The following is an 18,941-nucleotide window of genomic DNA, read 5'->3' on the forward strand; positions in this document are numbered from 1 at the left end:
CATGCCGCAAATACAACTTCCTTACCTGTACACATGTCCAGCATGGTCAAAAATAATTTACGACCAAGGGCAAGACCTACATCAAGGCATACATCTTTAATGATTTTTATAACTGCTCCACCGAATTCGCCATCTATTGTCTGTCTATCTATCTATCTATCTATCTATCTATCTATCTATCTATCTATCTATCTATTGTCTTTATTGATGATACTAAGCTAAGCAGGGCAATTACTTCTCCGCAGGATGTGGAAAACTTGCAAGAAGATCTGAACAAATTAATGGGGTGGGCAACTACATGGCAAATGAGGTTTAATGTAGAAAATGTAAAATAATGCATTTGGGTGGCCAAAATATGAATGCAATCTACTCACTAGGGGGAGAACCTCTGGGGGAATCTAGGATGGAAAAAGACCTGGGGGTCCTAGTAGATGACAGGCTCAGCAATGGCATGCAATGCCAAGCTGCTGCAAGCAAAGCAAACAGAATATTGGCATGCATTAAAAAGGGTATTAACTCCAGGGATAAAAGATAATTCCCCCACTCTACAAGACTCTGGTCCGGCCGCACTGAACTTGTTCTCTCTGGAGAGGAGACGCTTGAGTGGGGATATGATTTCAATGTACAAATACCGTACTGGTGACCCCACAATAAGGATAAAACTTTTCTGCGAAAGGGAATTTAATAAAAGAAGAAAATTTTACAGCGCACACAAACATTTACCTCCAGCAAGGCTAATTTAAAAACACCTAAACATTTTCAAAAAGACATTATCAAAAATATGGGGATTTGGTCACACCATATTGATATATGGTGCTAAGCCCACTTACTGCGACAAAGTACCCCATGATTAGTGGGTCCTACATTATCCATAGATTTGGGAGATCCTGCTTCTCTGAACCATGAGAGCTATACACTCTTCTAAACGGGAGAATCTTGAGATCTCCACCTATGACACAAGTGGACACTAATGAGAGGTACTTAATGAGGGAGTGGGGTGCTCCTATCCCAAAAGGATTTGGTCAGAATCCATACAATAAACAAACAAGATATTTGGGGGGGCACACCCTCTCATTAAAGATGGTGCAGCCATAAGACCATACAGTAGAAGAAAATTTTACAGCGCACACAAACATTTACCTCCAGCAAGGCTAATTTAAAAACACCTAAACATTTTCAAAAAGACATTATCAAAAATATGGGGATTTGGTGGGCTTAGCACCATATATCAATATGTTGTGACCAAATCCCCATATTTTTGATAATGTCTTTTTGAAAATGTTTAGGTGTTTTTAAATTAGCCTTGCTGGAGGTAAATGTTTGTGTGCGCTGTAAAATTTTCTTCTACTGTATGGTCTTATGGCTGCACCATCTTTAATGAGAGGGTGTGCCTCCCAAATATCTTGTTTGTTTATTGTATGGATTCTGACCAAATCCTTTTGGGATAGGAGCACCCCGCTCCCTCATTAAGTACCTCTCATTAGTGTCCACTTGTGTCATGGGTGGAGACCTCAAGATTCTCCCGTTTAGAAGAGTGTATAGCTCTCATGGTTCAGAGAAGCAGGATCTCCCAAATCTATGGATAGTGTAGGACCCACTAATCATGGGGTTCTTTGTCGCAGTAAGTGGGCTTAGCACCATATATCAATATGGTGTGACCAAATCCCCACATTTTTGATAATGTCTTTTTGAAAATGTTTAGGTGTTTTTAAATTAGCCTTGCTGGAGGTAAATGTTTGTGTGCGCTGTAAAATGTTCTTCTACTGTATGGTCTTATTGCTGCACCATCTTTAAAGAGAGGGTGTGCCCCCCAAATATCTTGTTTGTTTAGGGAATTTAATAAGACACGCGGCCATTCACTAAAACTAGGAGAAAAGTGGTTTAACCTTAAACTGCGTAGAGGGTTCTTTACTGCAAGAGCGGTTAGGATGTGGAATTCTCCTTCACAGGCAGTGGTTTCAGCGGGGAGCATCGATAATTTCAAAAAACTATTAGATAAGCACCTGAACAACCACAACATACAGGGTTATACAATGTAATACTGACATAAAATCACACACATAGGTTGGACTTGATGGACTTGTGTCTTTTCTCAACCTCGCCTACTATGTAATGATGTGACGTCAGATGGGGGCGTCGCCTATTCAGATTTTTAAGGGTAGAAGTTTGTCGCCATTCCTAGAGCGGGCGCAACTTTGAAGTGTGACATGTTGGGTATCAATTTACTCGGCGTAACATTATCTTTCACCATGTAAAAAAAAATTGGGCTAACTTTACTGTTGTCTTATTTTTTAATTAAAAAAATTATTTTTTTCCAAAAAAAGTGCGCTTTTAAGACCGCTGTGCAAATACGCTGTGACAAAAAGTATTGCAATGACCTCCATTTTATTCTCTAGGGTGTTAGAAAAAAATATATATAATGTTTGGGGGTTCTAAGTAATTTTCTAGCAAAAAAGAATGTTTTTAACTTGTAAACACCAAATCTCAGAAAGAGGCTCGGTCCTTAAGTGGTTAATTTACTTTTTGTCACCTTTTTATGGTGAATGGGTAGGAGTACAATGTACCCGATGCCCATTCACATGGGGGGGGGCGAGATCTGAGGGCCCCCTTGTTAAAGGGGACTTCTAGATTCTGATAAGCCTCCCACCTGCAGACCCTGACAACCAGTGGCCAGGGTTGTCAGGAAGAGGTCCTTGTCCCCAAAGCACCCTCCTCATGTTGAAGGCATGTGGCCTGGTATGGTTCAGGAGGGGGGGGTGCCCCCCTATCCTGTCCTTCAGGCTGCATGCTCGGATAAGGGCCTGGTATGGACTGGGGGGGGGGACCCCACAACGCTTTTTTCCCTGATTTCATCTATATTATTGCCGGGAGCTGGCAATACATTACAGCCACGAGCAAGTTTATATGAAATTTTTTCCTTTAGAAATGTCATTTTGCTGCGGCACTGTTCTACACAACACACAGAAACGCCACTTTACAGGCAGACTAAGGGGACCCCCCAGGCACGATATTTAAAGTAATATTTAATTTTTATTGTTTCACTTTAAGCATTATTAAAATCACTGCTCCTGAAAAAACGGTTTTAAAAACTTTTTTGCATTGATACATGTCCCCTAGGGCAGTACCCGGGTCCCCACACACTTTTTATGGCAATAACTTGCGTATAAGCCTTTAAAATTAGCACTTTTGATTTTTCATGTTCGTGTCCCATAGAGCTTAATAGGGTTTGCATGTTTGCTCAAACTTTTTGCCTGTTCGCATGTTTTGGTGCGAACCGAACCGGGGGATGTTCGGCTCATCCCTAATAGTTACTATGGTCTAGCTTGGACCAATGTAAATATGTACTATACCTGTGAGATCCCTCTAGAAGCTGGAAATCACTGAAATAAACATTGAAACCCCAGTGATCTCCACTAGCTTTCGGGGTCCCATGCCAAGCATTAGCCCTGCTGCATTTTGAACACAGGAGATTGGCCACTTGGTCATACTGTATTCATCTATTTGCAGCCAACAGGTGGAGCTCTAGTCTTCTTTTCAAGTGTTTACCAGATTATTCTTAATTGTTTTACTTAAATAGAGCCTGTGGTTTTTAAAGCTTGACAGCTCCAGCTCAAACCATATACAGACAGTCGAATATGTTAGAGCTCATCCCTCTCCCTTCTGTACAGATTTCCAATCAGAGAGACACATTCGAAAAAACAAAAAGCTACTCTTGCTCTATGGGTGAAGGTTAAAGCTGGGGTATCTAATGAGGACACCTTATGACTATAATCCACAAAAGACATGAGAAGCCAGCGGGTTATGAACTTTATCTGAGCTAGAAGATCCTTCAGCTGAGTTTGAAGATCCTTGCATCATTATTTTTGTTCTTTATTTAGCAGTGATCATCACAATACTCTGAGGGGAGCCCATCCACTAGACTTAAGTCCAATCATCCTTGCTGGGACTATTACAAATTTCTGTGCATGGCTGCTTACAGATCCAATCAAAGTGATTACACCAAAATCAATATCAGAAAGTGATTCAAGCAAAAAAATTTGACATTATCTCACCATGTTCACCAGTGAAGTTGAAAAACACAGGATAGTCTCCTCTATCTCCAAATGCTTCATTTTGGTCAATCAAGGCCTCCTTCACAATATCATATCCACATAGGACAATTCCAGGTCTGGGGCCCAGGTACAGAGTGTAGACTGGTCCATACTTGTCTTTTAGCTGTGGAAAAGTTAAAGGAGACTTCAAATGTTTACCTAATCTATTGTCAAAACAGGTCTTTTCCCCCTCCATCATACGTTTTCACATATTCTACCCAAAACTGCTAATGTAGCTTCTAGGTCAGTGTTACCAGTTACTATGGACATTAGTCAGCCTTATTTATCTATCTATCTATCTATCTATCTATCTATCTATCTATCTATCTATCTATCTATCTATCTATCTACAGTATATCTATTTACTATATCTATCTTTACTATATCTATCTATTTACTTCTCAACTATTTTTTTGGTCAGGACTAAAAGAATAACATTTTTACAGTTTTTTTAATCAAGTAAATATGAAATATTGATATGGATAGCTCACATTTACTACCAGTGGTCAACAAGTGGAAATTTTCAAATAAGATCAGCAGATTTCTGGAGGCTAATTTACAACCACACCGTGAAACAATTCTGAATAGCAGGGAGACAAGATTACACAGACTGCAGGATGAGCCCTAGAGGAACAATACACTTCCTCCCTCTTTCTAGCAGAGATAGGAATCCCTGATTTAGACACTTATACACAGGGTATATCCATTCATACAGGCAGTGTTCACCTGTTATATTGGAAGAGCCAGCATACTTGTAAATTGAGTGCCATGGGTGCATATTATAATTAAGTGCATGTATAGCCAAAACAAATACTTTAGTCCTATATAGATTGTGGAAAGATTAGAACACGTCAAATCTTTATTACTGTCTGCGTCCCACTGGTTAGATTTTCCTATTCTGTTTGTTCTGTTATATCATTTTACTGTTATATCATTTTACAATTTTACAATCTTACTTCTCTTTATGAGTTCAGGACAGGAAGTAAAAGGAAATCTCCCCAATGAGAAATAGACAGCTGAAAAAAAAAAAAAACTTAACATGGGTTTAACCCAGTCCTAATCCCTACTAAGAAAAAAGTTTTGACTATTCGTACAAATGTAATTGCAAATTTTCCAAAAAAATCAAATACAATTGACCAAAACATATGTAGTGCCATAGGTGAGGTTTATTATTTATATTTTGTATTGCATATTTTTTAGTTTATTTTGTTGTTTCTGTTGTAGAATGTACCCATGCATGATTATCATGTTCATTTCTCAGCATCCTTGGCCCTGAAGAATCTGTGGGTTCTGCAAAACACATAGACCTGAGTTGTTAAACATTACTGGAGGCTCTAAACGTCTCTTTATATCTGCTACTCTATATAAATATCTTCCTATATTTGTTTTAATTTTAGGCTAATATTGTGTACATTTTTTGGTCACAATCTTTTATTTAATATAATAAAAATTGAAGGTTTTATAAATCACGTTGAACTGGATATTTATAAGGTTCCTGCTAGGTGTCAATAAAGTCCCTCTATACTATTTAATTTCTTTTTAAGTGTATGGGTAACCTATGCTTAGTACCAAGAGGAAAAAAGGCTAATTATTGCAGCTATAAAGTCCCTTCTTCTTTGGTCAGTGGTAGAAGAGATAAGCACGTTGGCAGTTGTGAGCCCTTTAATGCCGCGTACACGCGATTGCACATTCCGACAACAAAATCCATGTTTTTTTTCCGACGGATGTTGGCTCAAACTTGCTTTGCACACACGGTCACACAAATCTTGTCGGAAATTCCGACCACCAAGAACGCGGTGATGTACAATGCGGCTCTTCTGCTTGATTCCGAGCATGCGTGGAATTTTGTGCGTCGGAATTGTGTACACACTATCGGAATTTCCGACAACGGATTTTGTTGTCGGAAAATTTGAGATCCAGATCTCAAATCTTGTTTGTCGGAAAATGTCCGATGGAGCCTACACACGGTCGGAATTTCCGACAACAAGCTCCCATTGAACATTTCCCATCGGAAAACCTGACTGTGTACATGGCATAAGAAATAACACAGTCCCAATAGGGAAGAAAGTTAGCTTGCTGACGTTTGAGCTTTTACCAGTCCTGCGCTCCCTCCCAAAATCTTTATGCATTCACAAAGATTCAGTTTGGTATTTACAAGTCAAAGCTCCAAACAGCAGCTTGTCCCTTAGCTTCTTGGAAGTATCCTTGGGTGACAACCACTCACAACAGGGTGCTGGGCACTCCTGGTTAATATTTCCAGCATTAGAATCCCAAATGCACTTGGGTGGGGAGCGATCTCCAGCAATGGAGTACCTAGCAGATAGGCAGCTCCCTGAACATTCCTGCACTCACTCACTGCGTGTGTCCCCACCCCTCTCTCTCCCTTTCAGCCTTCTTTTCTCCTTTTAGATAGAACTAAACACCACCAAAATGGCTGCCCCCAGTGGTCTCCTTAAAAGAATTTTAAAGGTGTAAGGAGAGCTGGTACTGGCAATCCACACAGGGGACAAATACACCGATAATCAGGGCGCTAATTATCAGTGTCCTTATTATTAGTGCAGCCCAACAGTGCTCATTAGTACTGCCAATCAGTATCCATCAGTGCTGCCAATCAGTGCCTACCAGTGCTGCCTGTCAGTGCCGCCTATCATTGCCCATCATTCCCGCCTATCAGTGCCGCATATCAGTGCAGCCTCATCACATCAGTGCCTCCTCATCACTGCCCATCAGTGCTGCCTCATCAGTGCAGCCTATCAGTGCCCATCAGTGCAGTCTCATCAGCGCTAATCAGTGTAAAAATAGAAAAATTACATATTTACATAATTTTTACATAATAATTACATAATAACTGCTCAACCTAACTCTGTTAATCCCACAGAAGAATAATTTAGCAACAACAGGAGGAAAAACAAAAGTCTGCAGCAACTATATGGAACAAAAGAAAGCTGGACGGCCGCACTCCTGTGCAATCTCTTTATTCGGAATACACGGATATACAGTGGTGAACTACAGGTACAAGCTTGATGCGTTTCACACTAATATATAGCTTTCTTTTGTTCCATGTACCTGTTTGATCGCATCCTCCACGTGGGATAGAGGTTTTGAAGCAGCAGGGTAAGGGAAACAGCCCTTGAGCGATGCAATTGTACATATCTGCAGCAACTATAGTCCTGGCTACATATGTTTTAATTGCTAAAGGAAAAATACAAAAGAAAGACTAACACAAATGCAGTGTTTGCTGGGTAGCTTTTGCAATTTGCTGGAGTTTCATTCACACCATTGTGCTGTATTACATGCAATGGTGCACTACAGTGCCATTTATTGTAAGTTGTGCCCCAATGCACTTCCAAAGGGCACATGCCTTGCAATGCAGCACAGTGAGGCAAAATGCATAGTGTCTTGCATGTTCTGTTGCAACAAAAGTGCAGCCTTGCCCTATTTTCCTGTGCTGTGCGTTTCAGCACATTAATTTTAATGACTGTTTAACACTCTGCAATACAATGAGTCTATACACAATGCACAGTGTTGTAGTGTGAATTGGCCCTAAATGGTTTCAGGCATTGTTAACAATTGCAGAAGTTTATCTAATCCACATAGGTCAATTCTATCAGATGTAGTGCCCTCCTCTAGTGATGCTGCTAAGCCTGCCCAAATTTAGTTTTTGGCTTTACTGTAATCAGTAGTACAGTAAATTATTGTTTTTGTCTGGTTAGGGTTCCTAGCTGGGTGCTTGATTTCTCCCACCTGCTTCTGAAAGACGTTTCCAGAATATAGGGCAGGGAGAGTCAAATGACCAGTATGAATATTCATCATGCCCCAGCTAATACCCGAAGGGAAGCATTCAAAGGGTGGCTGGGGAGGTGATAAATGTTTGGGAGACCTTTCCAGAGTGTTCTTTCTCTGTTGGGAGGGTTCCAGTTTTCTTAGGGCTGCTGCCCTTGGAGGCAGATTTACTGAGTAAAGGATTGCAGTTGGCGCTTCAGCAGGAGATAGGTTGAGGGCTTGGAGAAGATTGAAAGGGGATTTTTGCTACAGTCTGGGCATCAGCAGGAGCTAGGCTGAGGTCCTGCAGAAGACTGGTAGAGGATCAGTGCAGGAGGCAATGCCAGATGTCTTGGTCTGGAAAAAGGATCTGTTATCTCCCTCAGTGAGGATCTCCCAGTGGAAGCTTAGTGGTGTACAGCTCCTAGGACCTGACTTGGGACTTTCATGTGTGACTGCAGTCAGGAAGATTTAGTGTGAAGATTGTCCTCTATTTGATTGCTGTTATCGTTTGTGACGCTAAAACCCTCTCCTGTTGCAAAACTACAAGTCCCATCATGCCTCTGCCTCTGGGTGTCATGCTTGTGTCAAAGTCTTGCTATGCCTCATGGGACTTGTAGTTCTGCAACAGCTGGTGGTCCGCTAATTGCATATCCCTGCTCTAGACCGAGTATGTATTGTTGGTTTGCATGGAACTGTGCTTGTAGCTGGCAGCCTCTGTACTAGCAAGGGAAACCTGGGCATATTCTCAGAGGCCACTCTGGGAGTAAGTGCTACACAGGTTGTAACCTGTACTTATGATTGGGACTGCAACATCTTGCTATTCCATGCTGTGTTACTTTTATTTCTAAGACATAGCAAAGCCTATACTTTAGGTATAGTTGGGAATACCCCAAGGCGGGTGAGGTCACCATCCCCATAGTGGGTCTGTTGAGGGGGACCACCTCCAGGGATACTCTCCAAACATGCTCAGTGAAAGTCGTTAAGCTGGAATGTCCCACTTCTGGTAGTCAAGCAGTGTGACCGCAAAGTGGAGTGACTTCTCATCCCAGAATTTGATGTAGATGAAGAAACTGAATAGATATAAATTCCTTGTTTGACTGGAGGAAGGTTAATGAATAAGCCTTGGGTGAACCTCCATGGATAAGTTTAAATGGGCGGAGTGAAAAGACGCTCCATTGGTTGCCCCCTGCCACAGGCAAAATGGGTGTCTCAGTGGCCCAGTTCCAGAAAGAGGTTGAAGTTTTACCAGAGAGCAAGAGACTTCTGAGAGATTGATCCCCCCTTGTCCTTAGGGATATACTGTATACTGTACCAAAGCATAACAATCTCCTACTGCTTGTTGCAACCTGGCAAGTTGTGTTGTCTAGGGTCAGAGCCCTCTTGGTGGCAGAAAGAATATGCATGAAGCAGGGCTCTAAGGTATTTATATGACATTCAGCTGGTTCAAGAGACAAACGGTGTGTGTGGGTCTGTTCCAGATAGTTGGAGGTCACACCCTACCTTGTTAATTTTGGCCAGACGATTAGGGGGCCCACTAAATTTGGGGGCACGGTTCTCTGACCTGGAGCAAACTCAGACTTCTTGGCTCTAGAAATGGAAACAATGCCCGTATGAAGCACAACCGTTCTTCAGGGACATGGGTAGAGCAAGAGGAGCAGGAGATCCCTGACTTCCAAGTTAGTGAGCAAAAGGTGTGTCAACCACCAGAGTTCCATTGGTGGTTGCTGCCTGCTCTTCCATCAACACCCCCAGGAGAGGTCTTGGGTCTTGATGAGCTGACACCAATGGTTACCCAGCTTGGGTCTATCACACCGCTGTGGACCCCTTTGACCCAACATCCTCTGACCTTCCAGCAGTCAAAGATGCAATACAATAGAACTGCTTAAGTCCTTGTAGCACTTACAGAGATCTAACCTTGGGAAACCCCCTGAACACTGAGCACAAGAGACTTTGTATGGTCTATAAACTTGCCAGGGACAGAAAGTTCTAGTTGGGTGGAGTGTAGCATAATCCTTATTTACCCATCTTGTAGAGTTCCTCAGTTCCTGGTCACACCCAGAGAATATAAGCTTCACTGAACCCCACCCTCATTGGTCCCAAGATACCATACCTGGTGAGACAGAAATGAATGGGCATGAAATCTGTTGTTCTTTACTGTGTTTTCTGGCATAAAGGCAGACAGTTTGCAGCACAATAGTATGCAACTTCAGGCGAAGACCCACTTACTGCAGAGTCCACTGCTTCAACTGTATCCACGGTGCTGAGCTTCTAGTGGGCTGGTCCAGGGCCTATACCCATTCACTTGGGTGTCCAGAACAGAGACTCCTCATACCACTAAGGAACAAAATTGGGAAACTCTCCAGCTGACCTTCTGGGTTATCAGGGATTGTCTACCATAGTAGCTTGCATTTTACTGTTCCTATAGTTCCTATAGTTTCTCTGAGTGTCTTATAGACTGTACTGTGCTTCCAAATAGTATCCTTACTGGAAAAAAACTGCTCCAGGGCAGGACGACGCGCTGACGTCACCTCCAATCTGTGCTCGTATCTTCAGTAGGACAGGTCTGTCTGAGTCTGTACTGCCAACGGACCGGACTTAAGGCTTTTCTTATCAGGCGATATTGTAAGTGTTTTTAATGAGATTTTATTAAAGTCTAAAAGGTTTTACACTATTGGAGTTCCATCTTTGTTACATGGTACACTTCTCCAATGAGTCAGTCTACAACATTTGACGATCTGATGACCTCGTAGATCGGTACTGATGCAAGGTTCAAGCTTCAGCTGTTTTGCTAGCCATGATCCTCTGTAGTGGGGGATCATGGCTTTCCGGTAAGCAGTAACCCTTTCTATTCCTGGTGGTGGATTGCATTTCACGGAGTGAACATCATTTATTTACACAGACTTTTCTTTTTCACACGGGTGGTCACACACAGATGCCATCATATATTGAGACTATAATCCAGTTAATTGATTATATGGACTCTTATATTGCATGGGTGGTTAACACTGGATGCCGCCATACATTGAGTCCATCATATACTGACTGTTTTTAGTTTATTTTGCAATTTGAAATTGGTCTCATCTATTTTTGTGCCACGCATTTTTACACATGGATGGGGGTGGATGGGGGTGACTTGGACCTCCAATGTACTGGGAGACACAGCCTAGCTGCATTGATCATATGCATAGCTAATGACCTATAGTATTTCTTACGTGAGAGTTTGGAGATGTGAAGAAGGTATTGCGCTGGTGTGAATTCTAAAGAAAGTGAGGATATCTCAGTATCCCACTTCATGCACTTTATGCCAATACGGCTGAATCAGTGGGCAGGTCCACCAAATATGGAGGAATGTGCCTAGACTCTGTTCACACTTCCAGCATTGGTCTGAGACTGCCGGAATGAATTTATGAATTAGTTCTGGTATTCTGCACCACCTTGTTTTGATCTTACAGCCTTTTCCTGGGTGTGAACATTCAGAGAGCCCTTGTGGATGTATAAATGCACTTGATCCCAAGAGGTTTCATTAATCACTACGTCCAGCTCACTTTCCCAGTAAGCATGTTCCAATCTCAGGGAGGCATAAGGCTCCCTAAACATTGTGGTATAAAGCCCTGAAATTAAATGACTCTGGGGAGAGGCGCTAGAGCATAGCGATTCCAGGGCAGTAGGGGTTTTCGCAAAGCTTTCCCTATTTGTAGGACTGTCTAGGAAATGTTTCAATTGAATATAAGCCCAGAAGGGGAAGGACTTTGTGTTAGATAGTGCTTGAATTCACATTCTTGCTCCCATTTGTGCATATAGGGGAGTTTGTTTTGTTCTACACTATTAACTAGATTAGAGTATATTTCTGATATCAGTCCAGTTCTTCTTGGCGATTTTAGACAAATGCTTTCAAAGAATGATAGTGGATGTGAGTTTGTTGGAAATATGTGTTAAAAATGTGTCTATTTTGGAGGAATTTATTAAACTCAGCATTGGGACTCTGATATTTAGATTTTAGTGAAGAGAATGAGGTAAAATGGTTGTGTTCTATAAAATTACAAAGGGATGCCAGATTGTTACTTATCCACCATGAGAATTCTCCAGTATTATGTGTATTAAAGGGGAATTTTGGGTCTCCCACAAAAGAAGCATGTGGTGGTGTGTTAGATATCAGTTTGTATTTTTTGTTATGTAGATTCCATAATTGGTATGATTGCATGACTAGTTGGTTGAGAGTGTCTAAAGTATGAATTTAAATCTTATTTCCCCATAATATAACGGAGATAGAATATGGTAGGATTGAGTCTTTCTCAAACCTAACCTATGGACCCATAGGGTTGGGAGTATGCCATTGTGCAATTTGTGACAATCTGGCAGCTAAGTAATATAACCAGAAATCTGGAAGTCCTCCATTCTTGTGTGATTTATATAATACTAATTTTGATAAACGAGGATGAGAATCTAACCATATAAACTTGTTAATCTCTGTTTGAAATTTAGTGATGATTACTTTATTTAGTCTAATTAGGAGTGCCCCGAATAGATATAATAACTTTGGTAGAATTGTCATTTTAATTTTAATTGCTGTGATTCTGCCTAAAAATACAGTTAGGTCATTAATATTTGGGGTAAGAAAGATGCCCAAATATGGGAGAGACTCCATTGACCAGGTAAAATTAAATGAGGAACGTAAGAAATCTAAATGAGATGATGGGATGTTTATTGGCATACCAATTGTTTGGAAACAATCACTGTTAGGCCTGATAATGATGCAAATATTTTAAGAGTATGTAACAGATTTGGTAAGGCTATATTGGGTTGTGTGAAGAATAAAATCATATTGTCTGCATACATGCTCAATTTATAGGTGTTATTATTAGAATTATAACCTTTGATGTCTGGATGTAATAATATCACTGTGGCTAAAGGTTCATTCGCTAAAGCGAATAGTAAGGGAGAAAGGGGACATCCCTGACGTGTACCCCAGCCCAACTTGAAAAAATCTGAATTACATCTTGGTAATCTTATCCTAGTAGATAGGTTATGATAAGGAGCTTGAAAGGCATGGAAAAATGTGCCTTTGTATCCATATCTTTTTAGTATTATATCCAGGAAATTCCAGGATACACAGTTGAATGCCTTATTAATATCGAGGCTGAGTAATAGGACTGATCTAGAGTTGCTATTTGCATCTTGAATTATGTTTGTTACTAGTCTAATATTGTCAGTAATTTGTCTACCTGGTATGAAACCTGATTGATAAGGGGAAATCAGGGAGGGGATTATTGATGCTAATCTGTTGGCTAACAACCAACTGAATATCTTAAGGTCATTGTTAATTACTGGGATTGGTCTATAATTTTGGAGCAATGTATGGTCTTTGTTTGGTTTTGGGATGAGAGACATATTTGTGAGTAACAATTCTTCTGGGAAATGATCTCCTTTAAGAATGTTGTTGTATAATTTTGTTAATTTTGGTATTAGAAGATGGTGATATTGTTTATAATAAAAAGCGGAGAATCCGTCTGGGCCTGGAGACAAATTTTTCTTAAGGGATTTAATTATTAGCAGTAGTTCTTCTTCTGTGCATGGTGCATTTAATTTATCTGTATGTGTTTGGGTTAGCTTTGGAATAGGGAGTTTATTTAACTAAGATAGTGCTAAAGATGGAATGGATGAAGTGGGCGCTGAGAGGAGATTTGAATAGAATTTTTTGAATATAGATAGGATTTCTTGGGGATGAGTGATCAATTGATTCAAGTTATTCTTGAGTTTATAAACATGGGTGGGTTTTATTGATTGATTCAGTTTGTGGGCAAACATTGTAGAATATGCATTGGTAGATAGGAAAAATTTTGCTTTTGACCAGCGGTAAGCCTTTTTTGCTTTAAATGTGAGTAATGAGTTTAATTCATTTCCTTTTTGAGAAATTATTTTGTATGTGTTCGGGTCGTGTGAATTTGTATGATCTTTATAAAGGTTATCTTTAGTGAGAGAATTATTTTTTTCCATTTTTTTTATTACATTGTGCTCCTCGTTTAATGAGGTGGCCTCTCAATACAGCTTTATGGGCTAGCCATAGTGTAGTTGGGGAAATATCTGGAGTTGAGTTTAATGCAAAATAATCTTTTATTTCTGATGCAATTTCATTTTGGTGTGTGGGGTCTGTTAATAATGATTCATTGATTCTCCATGAATATGGGGTGGAAGTGAGCCCTATAAATTGAGTGCTAGGAGTGGTGATGTGGTGGTCTGACCAGGAACAAGGGTGTATTGAGGCATCATAGGTGTTGGCTAGAATTATTGGGGCGCAAAATATGTAATCTCTACATGAATAAGAATCATGTGGGTGAGAATAAAAGGTATACTTTCGTGTACCTACATTTAAAGCTCTTCAGGAGTCAATCAATTGTAAATCATTTATATGTGTAATAGTTGTTTTTGAGAATGTTTTTGAATTTTGGTTTTGATTGCTACAATCAAGGTTAGGTTGAAAAGCGGAGTTAAAATCTCCACCCAATATAATATGTGGTGAGTGGTATTGTTGCAGTGTATTAAAGAATTGTGTGAAGAAAGTGGTTTGTGTTTCATTTGGTGCATATACATTCGCAATCGTTAATTCTCTACCTGCTAAGGTACCTTTGATAATGATGAACCTACTATCTTCATCCTTGTAAACCTGTTGAACCTCTAATGGGAAAGATTGATGGATAAAGATTGCCACTCCTTTAGTTTTGGAGGGGGTTGAGGTATAAAACGATTGATTAAAAGCTTGTTGAAAAGATGTAGGGTGGCTGTCTTTCATGAAGTGCGTTTCTTTTAACATTAATATTTTTGCATTAAGTTTTTTATATTGTAAAAAGACTTTTTTTCCTTTTGTACGGAGAATTAAATCCTTGTACATTGTGTGACAATACAGTGATGGTCATAGTATTAGTGTCAATTTTGGGGAGTGATCAGGAAGTGATAATGTGTGATAAATTGAATGGTGACAGGTGCATAGACTTCTAATAATTCTAACTATAGATGAGGTCAGCCAGGCGTACAAGGATATAATAAGACCTATATTCTTTACTATTCTATGCAACTTGTGGCATAGCAAAAGGATTGTACCAATTTTTGTATTTTTTTAATAAAAACTGAAATTGGTTTAACATTAATTAACCACTTGACCACTGGGCACTTACAGTGGGGATGGAAAGTATTCAGACCCCCTTAAATTTTTCACCCTTTGTTATATTGCAGCCATTTGCTAAAATCATTTAAGTTCACTTTTTTCCCTCATTAATGTACACACAGCACCCCATATTGACAGGAAAACACAGAATTGTTGACATTTTTGCAGATTTATTAAAAAAGAAAAACTGAAATATCACATGGTCCTAAGTATTCAGACCCTTTGCTGTGACACTCATATACTTAACTCAGGTGCTGTCCATTCCTTCTGATCATCCTTGAGATGGTTCTACACCTTCATTTGAGTCCAGCTGTGTTTGATTATACTGATTGGACTTAGGAAAGCCACATACCTGTCTATAGAAGACCTTAGAGCTCACAGTGCATGTCAGAGCAAATGAGAATCATGAGGTCAAAGGAACTGCCTGAAGAGCTCAGAGACAGAATTGTGGCAAGGCACAGATCTGGCCAAGGTTACAAAGAAATTTCTGCTGCACTTAAGGTTCCTAAGAGCACAGTGGCCTCCATAATCCTTAAATGGAAGATGTTTGGGACAACCAGAACCCTTCCTAGAGCTGGCCGTCCGGCCAAACTGAGCTATCGGGGGAGAAGAGACTTGATGAGATAGGTAAAGAAGAACTCAAAGATCACTGTGGCTGAGCTCCAGAGATGCAGTCAGGAGATGGAAGAAAGTTGTAGAAAGTCAACCATCACTGAAGCCCTCCACCAGTCGGGGCTTTATGGCAGAGTGGCCTGACGGAAGCCTCTCCTCAGTGCAAGACACATGAAAGCCTGCATAGAGTTTGCTAAAAAACACCTGAAGGACTCCAAGATGGTGAGAAATAAGATTCTCTGTTCTGATGAGACCAAGATAGAACTTTTTGGCCTAAATTGTAAGCGGTATGTGTGGAGAAAACCAGGCACTGCTCATCACCTGTCCAATACAGTCCCAACAGTGAAGCATGGTGGTGGCAGCATCATGCTGTGGGGGTGTTTTTCAGCTGCATGGACAGGACGACTGGTTGCAATCGAGGTAACGATGAATGCGGCCAAGTACAAGGATATCCTGGACGAAAACCTTCTCCAGAGTGCTTAGGACCTCAGACTGGCCCGAAGGTTTACCTTCCAACAAGACAATGACCCTAAGCACACAGCTAAAATAACGAAGGAGTGGCTTCACAACAACTCCGTGACTGGCCCGGACAGAGCCCTGACTTAAACCCAATTGAGCATCTCTGGAGAGACCTAAAAATGGCTGTCCACCAACGTTTACCGTCCAACCTGACAGAACTGGAGAGGATCTGCAAAGAGGAATGGCAGAGGATCCCCAAATCCAGGTGTGAAAAACTTTTTGCATATTTCCCAAAAAGACTCATGGCTGTATTAGATCAAAAGGGTGCTTCTACTAAATACTGAGCAAAGGGTCTGAATACTTAGGACCATGTGATATTTTAGTTTTTCTTTTTTATTAAATCTGCAAAAATGTTTTTCTGTCAATATGGGGTGCTGTGTGTACATTAATGAGGAAAAAAAATGAACTTAAATGATTTTAGCAAATGGCTGCAATATAACAAAGCGTGAAAAATTTAAGGGGTCTGAATACTTTCCGTCCCCACTGTAAACCCCCTTAATAACCAGACCAATTTTCAGCTTTCAGTGCTCTCACATTTTGAATGACAATTACTCAGTCATGCAACACTGTACCTATATAAAATGTTTGTCCTTTTTTCACACAAATAGAGCTTTCTTTTGGTGGTATTTAATCACCGCTGGGTTCTTTATTTTTTGCGCTATAAAAGAAAAAAGACCGAAAATTCTGCAAAAAAATGCATTTTTCTACGTTTCTGTTATAAAACTTTGCAAATTAGTAATTTTTCTTCATATATTTTGGCCAAAATTTATACCGCTACATATCTTTGGTAAAAATAACCCAAATCGGTGTATATTATTTGGTCTTTGTGAAAGCTATAGAGTCCAAAAGCTATGGTGCCAATATCTGAAAATTGATCACACCTGAAGTACTGACGGCCTATCTAATTTCTTGAGACCCTAACATGCCAGAAAAGCACAAATACCCCCCAAATGACCCCTTTTTGGAAAGAAGACATTCCAAGGTATTTAGAAAGATGCATGATGAGTTTTTTGAAGTTTTAATTTTTTCCCACAATTCTTTGCAAAATCAAGTTTTTTTGTTTCTTTTTTTTTTCACAAAATTGTCATATTAGCAGGTTATTTCTCACACACAGCATATGCATACCACAAATTACACCCCAAAACACATTCTGCTATTACTCCCGAGTATGGCGATACCACATGTGTGAGACTTTTACACAGCGTGGCCACATACAGAGGCCCAACATGCACGGAGCACCTTCAGGCGTTCTGGAGCACCCAGGCCAATTCTGACATTTCTCTCCTACAGGTAAAAATCATCATTTATTTGCTGGAAAATTACATAGAACCCCAAAACATTATACAATATATGTTTTTTTTAGCAAAGACCCTAGAGAATACAATGGCGGTCATTGCAACTTTTTATCTCGCAAGGTATTTGCCCAGCAATTTTTCGAACGCGTTTTTTTTTGGAAAAAAAACAGTTTTGTGCTTAAAAAAAAAACAGTAAAGTTAGCCCAATGTTTTTGCATAATGTGAAAGATGAAGTTATGCCGAGTAAATAGATACCTAACATGCCACCCTTCAAAATTGCACACACTCGTGGAATGACGCCAAACTTCGCTACTTAAAAACATGTTTTGAGTTACAGAGGAGGTCTAGGGCCAAAATTATTGCTCTCGCTCTACCGATCGCAGCGATACCTCACATGTGTGGTTTGAACACAATTTTCATATGTGGGCAGGACTTACGTATGCGTTCGCTTCTGCATGCGAGCACACAGGGATTTTTTTTTTTTTATTGTTCATTTTACTTTATTTAATTAAGTTTGATGCTTTTTTCCAAAAAAAAAATTTGATCACTTTTATTCCTATTACAAGGAATGTAAACATCCCTTGTAATAGGAATATGGCATGACAGGTCCTCTTTACAGTGAGATATGGGGTTAATAAGACCCCACATCTCACCTCTAAGCTGGGAAGCCTGAAATAAAAAAAATAAAAAAAGATCCTGGCTTCGATCGTAGCAGTAAGTCGGTAGAAGCACCTGAGGGTGGCAGGGGGGGGGGGAGTCCCCTCTCGCCTCCCGTAAAAACGATCAAGCAGTGGAACAGCCGCTATGATTGTTCTTATGGTGTAGGGAATTGCCGGCTGAAAAAGCTGATATCTGAATGATGCCTGTAGCTGCACCCATCATTCAGATATCCCTGCACAAAGTCAAGGATGTCGTATGACGGCCGGCGGGCGGGCAGTGGTTAAAACGCATTTTTAAACATGAAGTTGTCCAGAAGCGGCTCTAGACTTTGTGAGGGCATTAGGCAAAACTTAGACATGAGGCCCCACTCACTCCCATAATGGGAAAAATAATTCAAGGGATGAAAATGAACTGTATTAGGAGTGTACAGTATAGGGGAGTGGACAATACAGGGGGTAGGTAAGTGGGCATAATAAAAGATATATTTTCCTCAAGCAGAGCTGCACAGGGAAGCTGCTCTCACAGATCCTACCTATTTTGATAGGCTGTCACAAAGAGAGAAATAAAGGGGGATGGGTGGAGAAGGAAGGAAGGAAGGAAAGAGAAAAAGAGAGAAAGAAAGATGGAAGGAAAGAAAGAAAGAAAGAGAAAGATGGAAGGAAGGAAAGAAAGAAAGAGAAAGAAAGAGAAAAAAAGATGAATGGAAAGAAAGAAAGAGAAAGAAAGATGGAAGGAAAGAAAGAAAGATGGAAGGAAAGAAAGAAATGATGGAAGGAAAGAAAGAGATGGAAAGAAAGAAAGAAAGAAAGAAAAGAAAGAAAGAAAGAAAGAAAGAAGAAA

The 18,941-nt window shown here is 40.3% G+C and overlaps 1 protein-coding gene across 1 annotated transcript in view; it reads right to left on the reverse strand.

The window, feature by feature from the left end:
* LOC141107660 (cytochrome P450 2F3-like) overlaps nucleotides 1-18,941 on the reverse strand; it is a 77,892-nt gene that overhangs the window by 42,492 nt on the left and 16,459 nt on the right. Inside the window, exon 3 of the mRNA XM_073598551.1 lies at nucleotides 4,053-4,215. Coding sequence (XP_073454652.1) covers nucleotides 4,053-4,215 — 163 coding nt within the window. The remainder of the gene's footprint in view (nucleotides 1-4,052; nucleotides 4,216-18,941) is intronic.

Source organism: Aquarana catesbeiana, linkage group LG09 (assembly GCF_042186555.1).
Source record: "Aquarana catesbeiana isolate 2022-GZ linkage group LG09, ASM4218655v1, whole genome shotgun sequence".
In the NCBI taxonomy this organism is placed as follows: Eukaryota; Metazoa; Chordata; class Amphibia; order Anura; family Ranidae; genus Aquarana; species Aquarana catesbeiana.